The 12,869-nt window shown below is 68.0% G+C and overlaps 1 protein-coding gene and 1 long non-coding RNA gene across 3 annotated transcripts; one reads left to right on the forward strand and one right to left on the reverse strand.

Annotated features, from left to right (window-relative positions):
• Positions 1-917: 917 nt before the first annotated feature.
• On the forward strand, positions 918-7,992 carry CSPG5 (chondroitin sulfate proteoglycan 5). Of its 2 annotated transcripts, none has more exons than XM_077790046.1 (5): positions 918-996; positions 2,311-3,505; positions 4,792-4,980; positions 5,836-5,908; positions 7,698-7,992. In XM_077790046.1, exons 1-5 carry the CDS (start codon positions 933-935, stop codon positions 7,857-7,859), a joined length of 1,683 nt encoding a protein of 560 aa, XP_077646172.1. In that variant the 5' UTR covers positions 918-932; the 3' UTR covers positions 7,860-7,992. The 2 variants fall into 2 exon arrangements, with proteins under 2 accessions (XP_077646172.1, XP_077646173.1); XM_077790047.1 differs by lacking the exon at positions 7,698-7,992 and adding an exon at positions 6,634-7,362.
• Positions 7,993-11,461, reverse strand: LOC116183187 (uncharacterized). The gene is made up of 2 exons (XR_004147726.2): positions 11,325-11,461; positions 7,993-8,859 (listed from the first exon to the last, which is right to left on the reverse strand). It is a non-coding gene; the product is annotated as an uncharacterized LOC116183187 (long non-coding RNA).
• Between the last annotated feature and the right edge of the window lie 1,408 nt (positions 11,462-12,869).

Here is a 12,869-nt window from a genome sequence, read left to right on the forward strand (position 1 = left end):
GGCCGTGGCCACTCAGGTCCACGCCCTTCTCCTCTCCCGGCTCTTCCCCGGCTCCATCCGGGCGCAGCCCCCTGCCCGTGGGAGGGTGCCCACCGTGCCCACCGTGCCCACGGTGCCCGCGGGACGGGCCACGCGTGACAGAGGCCGTGGCGGCAGCTGGTGGCTACTGGGCCGGTCTGGCAATGCCAGGGGCGCGGGCGGGACAGGGAGGGTCCAGCCCGACCCGGGGGGCTCTGCCGGGGGCACAGCCCCGCCCGGGCCGGTGGGCGGGACCCCCGCACCAGCTGGGGACGGGGAGGGGGTCCCCGCCCCATGCAGGAGCAGTTTGGGGGGTCAGGCAGGGGTGCCGGCGCTGGGGGATTCCGGGATGGGATCCCCCACTGCTGGGGGGTGCCGGGACGGGTCCCCGGTGTCCCCCCAGGGGCAGCGGTGCCAGGGGGTGCCCTCTGTGCCCTCTGTGCCCTCTGCGCCCCGGGACGCTGGTGCCGGGATGCGTCCCCCGCTGTCCCTCCCCGAGGATGGCTGGGGGCTTCCGGGGGGTGTCCCCCCCGATGCTGGGAGTGCCCAAATGTGCCCCCGGTGCCCCCCGAGGATGCCCGGGCTGGGGGTGCCAGGATGTGCGTCCCTCGGTGTTGGGGGCTGCCGGGACGCGTCCCCGGTGTGCCCCTGCGGGGATGCCGGTGCTGGGGTACCGGGCTGCGCGTTCCCCGGTGCTGGGGTCCCCGCTGCGCCCCCCGGCGCTGCCCGCGGGGTGCCGTGCCCGTGCCCGTGCCCGGAGCCGCCGCCGCGCCCGCGGTCCCGCCCCCGCCGCCCGGCCCGGCCCCCCGGCTCGGCGCGGCTCCGCTCGGCTCGGCGCGGCTCGCTCGGAGCGGGGCGGGCGGAGCCGCTGCCGGTGCCGGCCCCTGGCGGAGCCGGGGTCCCTCCATGCCGCCATGGCCCCCCGCGCCCCCCGCGCCCCCCGCGCCCTGGCCCTGCTGCTGGCGATCGGCGCCCTCGGTGCGTACCGGGACCGGGACCGGGGGCGCGGCGCGGGGGGGCGGATCCCGGCGCGGGGGGATCCCCGGTGGGGGCTGCGGGGCTGGGGGGATCCCCGGCCGGGGCCGGATCCCACTGCGGGGGGGGCGATGCTGTGGATCCTGTTGCCGGGGCTGGATCCCCTTTTTTGGGGGGGGCGCGTCTGCAGGAGCCGGGGAAGGGCGGGATCCCCTTGCCGGGGGCCGGATCCCCTTGGAGGAAGGGCGGGATCCCCTCGCCGGGGCCGGTCCCTTGCGGCAGCGGCTGATCCCCGCGTGTGCAGGGGGAGCATCCGCAGGAGCCGGGGAAGGGCTGGAGCCCCTTGCAGGAGGGACCGGATTCCCTTGCAGGGGCTGGATCCTCTTGGGATTATGGGGAGCACTTGCAGGAGCCGGAGGGGGGTGGATCCCCTTGCAAGGGGCTGGATTCCATTGCAGGGGGAGTTGGATACCCTTGGAAAGGGGCTGGATACCCTTGCCGGGAGCTGGATCCCCTTGCAGGGGCGGGATCTGGCTCCGTGTATGGGGTGCACTGGCAGGAACCGGAGCAGGGCTGGAGCGGCTCGCAGGGGGCTGGATCCCGGTGCGGGGAGGGCTGGATCCCGGTGTGCGCCTGGATGGACGTGCGGGAGGCAGAGAGGGCTGAGCCCCTCGCAAGGGGCCGGATTCCATTGCGGAGGGGCTGATCCCGCCGCAGGGGCTGAGCCCGTTGTGTGTAGCGGCCGCATCCGCAGCAGCCGGAGGGGCCGGATCCCCCCGCACGGCCGGATCCCCCCGCACGGCCGGATCCCCCCGCACGGCCGGATCCGCGGGGCGGGGAGCGGGGCCGGATCCCATTGCGGGGAGCCGGAGCCCGGGGCGTGTACGGAGTGCACTTACCAGAACCACAGGAGGGCTGCATCTACCTGGGGAGGGGCTGGATCCCCTTAAGGGGGGCTGATTTATTTTGGGGAGGGCTGGCTCCCCTCGCAGGGGGGGCTGGATCCCTTTGCAGGGGGATGGAGCCCCCTGAAGGGCAGCTGAAGGGGCAGGGCCGGGGAAGACTTGGGTTGGGGGGGCTGTGCCTCTGTGAGGGCACCCACAGAGCTGGGGGCTTCTGTGGGGTTCACCCCATCAGACCCCGGGAGAGGCTCAAGGATTCGGGGCGCAGCCCCCCGCACCCCCAGGTCCTTCGTGCATCCAGGTGGGTGCAGGGCGGAGCAGGTGGGGACCTGTTGGACCCCCCCAGGCTGCCACGTCCTCGCAGGGGTGCGGGGGCACCTCTGACACCTCTTTCTCTCCTTGCCCCCCCCATCAGCATCCGCGTGGCCCCCCCAAAACTCCAGCGTTGGCGAGGGGAGAGCCTGGGAGGGCTCGTTGGAGAGCAGCCCCCCGAAATGGGACCTGGCGAGTGGAGACGCCCCGGGGGGACCCAGCAACAGCACGAGCGGCGGCGGGGCCGCGGCAGGACCCCAGCTAGAGCCCCCCGGGGGGGACACGGCCACCACGGAGCCGTCGGAGGGCGAGGCCAGCGCCGTGCCCCCCCGAGCCGTCACCTGGCCCGGGGCCGGGGGCACGGTGCCGGTGGCCCTCGGCAGCCCCGAGGAGCCGGGCAGCGGTGATCGGCCCACGCCGGCCGCCCCGCCCGGCCCGGGGGGCTCCGGGGGGCTCCCGGCCGCGCTGCCGAGCCCGCCCGGGCCCCGGCTCGCCACCGGCTCCGCCGACCCCGAGCCGCTGCCGGCGGCCGGGGGCTCGGCCGCGCCGCGGAGCCCCGAGCCCGGCGAGCCCGGCCCCGTGGCCGCCGCCGGGGGGGACTCGGGGGGTCCCCCGGAGCTCCGGGCCGCCGCCTCCAGCCCGGCCCCGGCGCAGGGCGCCCGCGGCTGGACCGACCTGACGTGGCTGCGGGAGCCCGGCACCGCCGCCACCGGCCCGCCCGAGGCGCCGGCCGAGCGGACGGGCTCCGACATCATCGACGTCGACTACTACGAGCTGTTCGAGGGCGGCGAGGGACCGGGGCGCTTCCCCGGGGGCGGCCGGGGCGCGGCGGGCCCGGCGCGGCGGCGGGAGCCCGAGGGGGCGGCCACGCCCTGGGCTCTCCACGAGCTCTACGACGACTTCACGCCCTTCGACGACGCGGATTTCTACCCCACCACCTCCTTCTACGCCGACGGGGACGACGAGGACGAGCTGGAGGACGACGAGGAGGACGACGAGGAGGAAGCCGGGGGCCTGGAGGACGAGAACGGCTACCGGCCGCCCGCCTCGGCCGCGCCCGGCCCGCGGGACCCCCGGCCCACCGGGCACCGCGCCGCGGCCCCGCCGCCGCCGGCCGGGGGCGGCCCCACGGGCTGGCCGCGGCCCGGGGAGCGGGGCCCGCCCGACAACGGCTCCGAGTGCCGGAGCGGCTACGTGCGGCACAACAGCTCCTGCCGCTCCCTCTGCGACCTCGTCCCCAGCTACTGCCACAACGGCGGCCAGTGCTACCTGGTGGAGAGCCACGGGGCCTTCTGCCGGTAAGGGACGGGGCCCGGCGGGCTGGGGCTGTGCGGGCTCGCCATCCCTGACTCACCATCCCCTGCACCCATCCCGGGGCTCTCCATCCCCTGCACTCCACCCCGGGGTTCTCCATCCCCTACACTCTATTCCGGGGGTCTCCATCCCCTGCACTCCATTCTGGGGGTCTCCATCCCCTGCACCCATCCCGGGGCTCTCCATCCCCTGCACCCATCCCAGGGTTCTCCATCCCCTGCACTCCATCCCGGGGGTCTCCATCCCCTGCACCCACCCCGGGGTTCTCCATCCCCTGCACCCCACCCCGGGGTTCTCCATCCCCTGCACTCCATCTCCAAGCTCTCCATCCCCTGCACCCCTTGCCCAGGCTCTCCATTCCCATCTATCCCATTCCCAGTCCTCCCAGCCCTTGTACACCCCCACTCTCAGTCTCTCCATCCTCCATGCATCCCATCCCTGGGCTCTTCATCCCCCTGTACCCATCCCTGGGATCTCCACCACCCATGCACGCTGTTCCCAGTGCTCCCTGCAATCCATTCCTGGCATCTCCATCCCTTTCACCCTGTTCCTAGTCTGTCCCACCCCAAGTACCTCATTCCTGGGCTCTCCATTCCCTCTCCCATCCCTGGGCTCTCCATCCTCCCGGCCCGGCATTCTCAGGGTTTCCATCCACTGTGTACCCCACTCCCCATCCTCCAAACGCCCCGTCCTTGGAGCCTCCCTCTCCACGCACTCCATTCCCAGGCTCTCCATCCTCCCTGGGCTCTCCATTCTCTGTGCTCCATCCCTGGGCTCTCCATCCCCCCGACACCCCGTTCCCACTCTTTCCAACTCCTTTTCCATTCCATTCCGAGCCTTCCCGCCCCCTTGGCCCCCCGTTCCCGGGCTCTCCATCCCGTCCCGCCGGCTGCGGGGGGCTTTCCCTGCCCCGCGGGCGGCGGCTGGGCAGGAATTAGGTCAGGGCCGCGCCGCCGGGGCTGCGGGGCGGCCGCGCTAATCGGCCCCGGCAGATTGCGCCGGGAGGCGACGCCGGCCGTGCCGCCCGCACCGGTGCCCTGCGGCTGGCACCGGGCCCGCCCGCTCGGGGGGACGCGGGGACCCTCCCGGTGTCCCCATCTCACTCGGGGTCACCCCCCTCGGGACCCGCTCATCATCCCCTCAGACACCCGTAACCCCCCAGGAGCGAACACCGCATCCCCCGAGGATGCTCTGCGGGACGGGGGCACGTTTTGGGGCGGGGGGACGCGTTTTGGGGCGGGGGGACGCCTCTGACCGCGCCCCCCGGCAGGTGCAACACGCAGGACTACACGTGGCACAAGGGCACACGCTGCGAGTCCATCGTCACCGACTTCCAGGTGATGTGCGTGGCCGTGGGCTCGGCCGCGCTCGTGGTGCTGCTGCTCTTCATGCTCACCGTGTTCTTCGCCAAGAAGCTCTACCTGCTCAAGACGGAGAACAGCAAACTGCGCAAGACCAAGTGAGTGCCGGGCCGGGCCCGAGCGGCCCTGCCAGCCCGGGAGCCCCGGGGCCGCGGCTGGGGAAGCTGCCGGAGGCGGCAGACCGCTCCGCGCTAATCCCTTAAAGCTGCTCCTGACTGGCACCGGTTAATCTGCTGAGCTGGGAGCTGCGACACCGGCTGGGCGGCCATCGGGGACGGCCCGGCTTGGGGACAGGGCTGGGGGGCGACAGGGAGGGTTTGGGGTCACCCCCCCAGCCCCAGCCGCTGCTGCCCAGCTCCCGGAGCAGGGGGGAGGGAGCCTTCCCAGCCCGGTCCTTAATGAGCTGTTAATTAGTGTTTGGAAATGCCAAGTGTAATTAGCAGGGAAGCTCGGTGCCAGCTCCCGGGTCTCCCTCTCCAGCCCTGCCCCGGGCTGCCCTTCCCGCTCTCCTGCCCAGCCCAGCTATCCCCAAAACCCCAGAGCTGGGGGCACCGAGCCCCCCAAAATGTCACACTGGGCTCCTTTAGCTCCAGCTCAATCCCTGGGGACATTTAGTCCCCAAACCTCCAGAGTTCAGGACATTTAAGCCCGTAGACCTCCATCTCTGGGTATATTAAGTCCCCAAAGCTCCCAGACTTGGAGGCATTTAGCTCCCCAAATCCTCAGAGCTGGGGGTATAAAACCCTAAACCTCCAGAGTAGGGAAGATGGATCCCTCCAGAGCCCTTAGATCTGGGGCTATTTAATCCAGACTTCCATCTCTGGGGACATCTACCCCTCCAGACCTCCAGCGCTGGGAACAATTACCCACCCCCCCAAAACCAGGGTCACCCCAAAACGTGGGTGGGGCTGTGGGGGGGTCCTGCTCTCACCGCTGCTCTCCTGACCCCGCAGATACCGCACCCCGTCCGAGCTGCACAACGACAACTTCTCCCTGTCCACCATCGCCGAGGGCTCCCACCCCAACGTAAGGAGCCGCGTGGCACCGTCCCCCCGTCCCTCTTCCTGTCCCGTCCTTGTCCCTCTGTCTGGTACCCTCTGAACCCCCCATGATGCCAGGGCTGCCCTGCTGTCCCATCCTGCCGTGGTCACAGCTCTGTCCCATCCTGCCGTGGTCACGGCTCTGTCCCATCCTGCCGTGGTCACCGCTCTGTCCCACCCTGCTGTGGTCACAGCTCTGTCCCATCCTGCCATGGTCACGGCTCTGTCCCATCCTGCCGTGGTCACAGCTCTGTCCCATCCTGCCGTGGTCACGGCTCTGTCCTGTCCTGCCGTGGTCACAGCTCTGTCCCACCCTGCTGTGGTCACAGCTCTGTCCCATCCTGCTGTGGTCACGGCTCTGTCCTGTCCTGCCGTGGTCACAGCTCTGTCCCACCCTGCCGTGGTCACAGCTCTGTCCCCTCGCTGATGGGTCCCCAGTGACCTAAACTGGGCCTAGGCCAGGCAGGGGGGCGGTGTCACCCCCTGTCCCTTCCCCGTCCCCTGTGTGGCTCCTCAGGAGCCACATCCCGAGCTCCCGATGGCTCTGGCTCCGTGTGAGGGTGGCAGGGGCGGCCGTGCCAGCTCAGGGAGGGGACAGCGGGGCGGGCGAGGCTCCGTGGCTGTGGCACGGCTGGGCAGGAGCAGCGATGACCCTGGAGGATGGCACGCTCGGGGTGCCCTGCCAACCTGCTGTCTTTCGGCTCGGAACAGAGAGAAGCGAAGGGCTCGGCGGAGCGCGGGCCGGAGGAGGAGCGTAGGTCCCTTTAGCCTTCTTCCCCTGCCCGTGGCCGTGCTCCCCGCTTCCCCAGCGCCTTTAGCAGCCCTGGCAGGAGGCTCCGGGGCCGGCTCCCTCCCCGCTGCCGAGAGGATGAAGCCCGGGATGAGCTCGGTGCCGCTCCCCGGCGGCTCTGCCGCATCCCTCGGCCCCTCCGGAGTCGGAGGGTTTGGCACACGGTGCCTGGGACGCAGCACTCCGAGGATGAGGAGGGGTCAGCGGGGTCAGCACCCCCGGAAAGGGGTTTTTGGGGATCCTGCAGCCCGTGGCACCAGCTCCGGACCGGCCGGACGGCACTGCCCGGGAGATGAGGATCCTGCCCCGGTGTGACGCCGGCCCTCGGTGTCCCCGTCCGGCTGCCGCTCTCGGCGTGGCACCGGGAGCACCGTAACCACCACGGCCAGGGCTCCTCCTGCCCTGCCGTGCCCTGCCGTGCCCTGCCCGCCCCGCGGGACCGTGCGGGCACAGCCGGAGCCCGGCGCCGGTGCCCGCGGGGCCGCTGCTCCCGTGGGTGCGGGACGGACGCGGGCGCAGCCTGGCCCTGGCACGGAGGATGCTCCAGTGGGGACGTCGGGAAGAGGCGAGCCCGGCTTTGCCAGCGGCGCGGGGCACGGGCTGTACGCTGAGGAACCGCAATAAAGTCAACCCCTCTGGGCTCCTGCCAAGCGCCCGGGAGTGCCTGACTGTGGCGGGGACGAGGAGACGCGCCGGGCCGGGAGGAGGAACCGGGCGGGGTGGCCGGGGCGATGTGCCCGAGGCTGGCACGGGCTCCTGGGCTGGCACAGCTCCTGGGCGCTTCGGGAGCCGCAGCACCCCAGGGTGGGGAGGCTGTGCTGGGTCACCGCGGGGGCGTCAGGCGCTGTCCCTGCGCCGCCAGCACCGGGAGGGGACATTTGTCATTTGTCCCGTCCAGCGGCTCTGCACGGGGTCAGGGGGACACGGGAACATCCCCTGGGTCTCGCCCCATCCCGGCCCTGCCTGACGCCCCTCTCTCCCGCAGGACGATCCCAGCGCTCCCCACAAGCTGCAGGACTCGCTGAAGTCCTGCCTGAAGGACGAGGAGCCGTTCAACATCCACAACTCGACGTCGCCCAAGCACGAGGGCGGCAAAGGGGAGCAGGACGCGGGGGAGCCCAACTGCCTCCAGAACAACCTGACGTGAGCGGCGGGGCCGGGCCGGCGGGGCCGGAGCCGGGCGCCCCCGGCCGCAGCTCTCCCCCGGCCCGCCTCCCTTCCCGCTCCGTGGCATGCTTTGGTGTGGTTTGTACCGAGGAAAACAAAAGTTCCAGTCATAATTCGGCCGTGTCGTGGTGGGGGTGTTTGGTTCGTGCTCCGTGTTTCTCGCTTGGGTTCGTTCCGCGCTGTGATTTCTAAACCTTTGCCGTCCCGCAACTGACTTTTTTTGTACTTTCGCCCCACTTTTTTTGAAATACAGGTAAAAACAACAAAAAAGGAGAGGGAAAAAAAAAAAAAAAGTAAGATCTTGAAATAAATAAACCTTTTTTTTTTTTTTTTTAAAGTTAAGCCTCTTGCCGGTGCCAGCAGTCTCCCAGCATGGACATCCATGTCTCCTGACAGAGGTTCAGACCCTGCTTCCACAGGGTCCCATCTGAGCGTCACCCGGGGGTGGTGGGTGCCTGGTCCCCTCCTTGTCACCCTCTCCAGGCACCTTCCTGCCTCTGCCAGGCCAGGAGCGCAGCACATCCTGGCCCTGGGCACGCCTGGGAACAGCTGGGACACCTCAGGACGTCTGGTGGAGGTGCCTGGGCTGCACCAGGGTTTGCTCCAGCCCTGTCCCCATAAGGTCACCCCAAACAACGTGGCTGCACACGGGGTGACAGCTCCCAGCCGCTCCTGCTCCAACAGGCTCCTTCAGTGCAGCTGCCCAGGGTGTCGGTGGGATTTGGGGTGAAACACCCCGGGGTTATCAGCCCCCAGTTTCCATCTGGGTGGAGAAGAACCAGCGCCACTGTCCCAGAGGCTCTGGCAAGGCCAGGCCGGCCCTGTTGCCACCCCTGGGATCGGGCACGGCGCAGGGATCTCTCCCCAGGGACCCCCGGCACGCCCAGCACCCTCCCCTCCGGCCGCGGCTCCGTCGTGCTTCCAGCAGGAACGGGATTCTTCTGGAGAGGGATTCACACACGTGCCAGCGCTGCGGGCCCCTGGGAGAGAGGACACGGAGCCATCGATCCCTGCACGGGGATCAATGATCCACACACACATCGATCCCTGCACGGGGATCAATGATCCACTCACACATTGATACATGCACTGGGATCAATGATCCACACACACATCGATCCCTGCACAGGGATCAATGATCCACACACACATTGATACATGCACCGGGATCAATGATCCACTCACACATCGATACATGCACCGGGATCAATGATCCACTCACACATTGATACATGCAAAGGGGATCAATGATCCACACACACATTGATACATGCAAAGGGGATCAATGATCCACACACACATCGATCCCTGCACAGGGATCAATGATCCACACACACATTGATACATGCACTGGGATCAATGATCCACTCACACATTGATACATGCACTGGGATCAATGATCCACTCACACATCGATACATGCACCGGGGATCAATGATCCACACACACATCGATACATGCAAAGGGGATCAATGATCCACACACACATTGATACATGCACCGGGATCAATGATCCACACACACATTGATCCCCACTTGGAGATCAATGATCCACACACACATTAATCTCCATACCAGGACCAATGATCCACTCACACATTGATACATGCACCGGGATCAATGATCCACACACACATTGATACATGCACCGGGATCAATGATCCACACACACATTGATACATGCACCGGGATCAATGATCCACACACACATTGATACATGCACCGGGATCAATGATCCACACACACATTAATCTCCATACCGAGATCAATGATCCGCACACACATTGATACATGCACCGGGATCAATGATCCACACACACATTGATCCCCACTTGGAGATCAATGATCCACACACACATTAATCTCCATACCGGGATCGATGATCCACACACACATCGATCCTGCACCGGATCAATGATCCACTCACGCTTCGATCCCCTCACCGGGGATGCCGCCGGCGCTCTCCGGGCCGGGGGGGAGCCAGAGCCGCAGCTCCGTGTGGACCGGGTGTTCCCGGTGACATTCCACCCAGACCGGGTGTTCCCGGTGACATTCCGCGCGGACCGGGTGTTCCCGGTGACATTCCGCCCGGGAGCCGCTGAAATTCATTCTCGGGGGATTAAGAACCTGGTGGGATCCCGGCGGGCGCGGCCAGGCTCACCGCTGTGGAATCCTCAGGATCTTCCCCCGGCCGCAGCATCCACCCCGGCGGGGCTGGGTCTGTGCCACCCCTCCAGCACGGAGCTCAGGACAGGTAAAGCCACGGGGAAAGCGCTGGGGACGTGGCCAGGGCAAGAAAAGGGTGGCACGGGGGGAGAGGGGCGTGCTGGTGGGATGCCGAGCAAACCCCCAGCAGGTGGGATGCCCTGGCACGGGCAGAGGCTGGCAGCAGCTTCCCGAGGGATGGGAGGGAGGGAAGGGGAGCTGGGGTGGGGCGAGCATCGCTGTGAGCAGAGAGGGTCTGTGCTCGTGTGCGAGGAGGAGAACCGGCTGTGTGAGGACAGGGGTGTGTGCCAGAGGGCACCGGGGATCCCAGAGTGATGCCCTGCTGAGGGTGGGGTGGGGTGGGGGACGGAAGGGGCACTGCGGGCTGGGGAAGGCCACCCCTCATCTCCAGCTGCCCGTGGAGGATCAGCAAGGTGGGATGCAGGCAGACACGGGGTGGGGTGGAGCAGGCAAGGAGCGAGTCCAGCCAGGGCTGGAAACCGCCTGCTCCTCGCGGGGATCCTCCCTGACGGTGTCCGTGGGTCTGTCCAGCCACACTCTGCCTGGGGACACTGGCCATGGTGGCACCAAGGGTCACTGTGCAGGTGAGGCTGGCACAGCACACCGTGCACAGTGTCACCACGGAGCTGAGGGTGACATGGCACAGACCCTCAAGCCTGGCACAGCCCGTCCACCCTGGACCTCCACACAGAGTTGCCCACCTTGGAGCAGTGCCCACATTCCCTCACCACCCGTTTTTGTCCCTTCCCAGGAGCCCAGTGTGGCCGGGTGGGCACTGGTGGCACAGTCCCCTCTGCAAAGCCAGGCAGTGGCTCTCAGCTCCCTGCCTCGGAGCCGTGAGGGATGACCCACGGAGGAGTCCCACCCCACCAAGGAGCCCCACCGAGGAGTCCCACCCCACCGAGGAGCCCCACCGAGGAGTCCCACCCCACCGAGGAGCCCCACCGAGGAGTCCCACCCCACCGAGGTGCCCCACCGAGGAGTCCCACCCCACCGAGGAGCCCCACCGAGGAGTCCCACCCCACCGAGGAGCCCTGGGCTCAGGAGCCATCCGCAGCCGCAGCCGCTCTGCCCATGGGCTGTAGGGATTTCCTGGGATTGGGGATTCCAGCGGGTTAAGGATGCTCCTGCTCCTGCCCAGGCTGGGGTTTGTGCCCTGTCCCCCTGCTCTGAGCCCATCTCTCCCCAGGGCTGTTCCACTCCCTCGGACCCTGCTCACCTTCCCGGGGCGCTCCGGTGTCCCGGGGGCCCAGCAGCCTCCATCCTGCTGCTCCGGCCGGCCGTGAGCCCGGGCTGCCCCGGCTCTGGCTCCGTGTCCCCCGCCGTGCCCCGGTTCTGGCTCCGTGTGTCCCCCGCCGTGCCCCAGCTCTGGGCTCCGTGTCCCCCGCCGTGCCCCGGCTCTGGGCTCCGTGTCCCCCGCCGTGCCCCGGCTCTGGCTCCGTGTCCCCCGCCGTGCCCCGGTTCTGGCTCCATGTCCCCCGCCGTGCCCCGGCTCTGGGCTCCGTGTCCCCCGCTGTGCCTCCGTTTGCCCGGGGCCACCGGCCCAGCCCAGCCCGCGGGGTCTCATCATCCCCTCTGCCTTCCCCAGAGGAGGAGGAGCGAGGTTTGGGGGGATGGATGGGGTTTGGAGGGATGAACGGGGTTTGGAGGGATGGACGGGGTTTGGAGGGATGGACAGATGGATGGGGTTTGGAGGGATGGGGTTTGGGGGGATGGCTGGGGTCTGGGGGGATGGATGGAGTTTGGAGGGATGGACAAATGGATAGGGTTTGGAGGGATGGACTAAAGGGATGGACGGGGTTTGGAGGGATGGACAGATGGCCAAGGTTTGGAGGGGTGGATTTTGGAGGGATGGCCGGGGTTTGGAGGGATGGGTTTTGGAGGGGTGGATTTTGGAGGGATGGCCGGGGTTTGGAGGGATGGGTTTTGGAGGGGTGGATTTTGGAGGGATGGCCGGGGTTATCCGAGGGCTCCCATCAGTGCCCGCTCGGACACGGGCGAGGAGCGGGCACGGATTTCACGGCCCTGCGGAGGAATTTGCCTCCCAGCAAGCAAAGCAACACAGGGGCTTTGATCACAGACCTCAGCGCTGCGATGCAGAGAGGCCTGAGCTATTAAATTTCAATGCTTGGCTGGTTGGCTGGAGGGAGATGGGCCCATTGTGGGCAGCGAGGCTGGCATGGGCAGCGGGGCTGGCATGGGCAGCGGGGCTGGCATGGGCAGCAGGGCTGGACTCCTCTCTCTGCCATCCTCTTTTCTCTCGCAGACACACAACAGGGCCAGAGCCACGACCCCGGGACAAGGAGCCTTTCTTCCCTTGACAGGCTCCGGCTGCTGCAGCAAAATCTCTGGAGTGGGGATCCATGGGGTGAGTCCTGATCCACCAAAGGAGGCCCAGCTCACCACCCCAGGTCCTGATCCACCAAAGGAGGCCCAGCTCACCACCCAGGGTCCCGATCCACCAAACGAGGTCCAGTTCACCACCCAGGGTCCCGATCCACCAAAGGAGGCCCAGCTCACCACCCAGGGTCCCGATCCACCAAAGGAGGCCCAGCTCACCACCCAGGGTCCTGATCCCCCAAAGGAGACCCAGCTCACCACCCCGGGTCCTGATTCACCAAACGAGGTCCAGCTCACCACCCAGGTCCTGATCCACCAAACGAGGTCCAGTTCACCACCCCAGGTCCTGATCCACCAAAGGAGGCCCAGCTCACCACCCAGGGTCACCATTCACCAAAGGAGACCCAGCTCACCACCCAGGGTC

The sequence above is a fragment of the Lonchura striata genome, chromosome 1 (genome assembly GCF_046129695.1).
Source record: "Lonchura striata isolate bLonStr1 chromosome 1, bLonStr1.mat, whole genome shotgun sequence".
NCBI classification, from domain to species: Eukaryota; Metazoa; Chordata; class Aves; order Passeriformes; family Estrildidae; genus Lonchura; species Lonchura striata.

Excerpts from the sequence above, each read along its gene's own strand:
- CSPG5 (XM_077790046.1), top strand. The coding sequence starts at position 933 with ATGGCCCCCCGCGCCCCCCGCGCCCCCCGCGCCCTGGCCCTGCTGCTG. Across the intron at positions 3,506-4,791 it reads AGCCACGGGGCCTTCTGCCG|GTGCAACACGCAGGACTACA; the intron begins GTAAGGGACGGG and ends GCCCCCCGGCAG. Across the intron at positions 4,981-5,835 it reads AGCAAACTGCGCAAGACCAA|ATACCGCACCCCGTCCGAGC; the intron begins GTGAGTGCCGGG and ends CTGACCCCGCAG.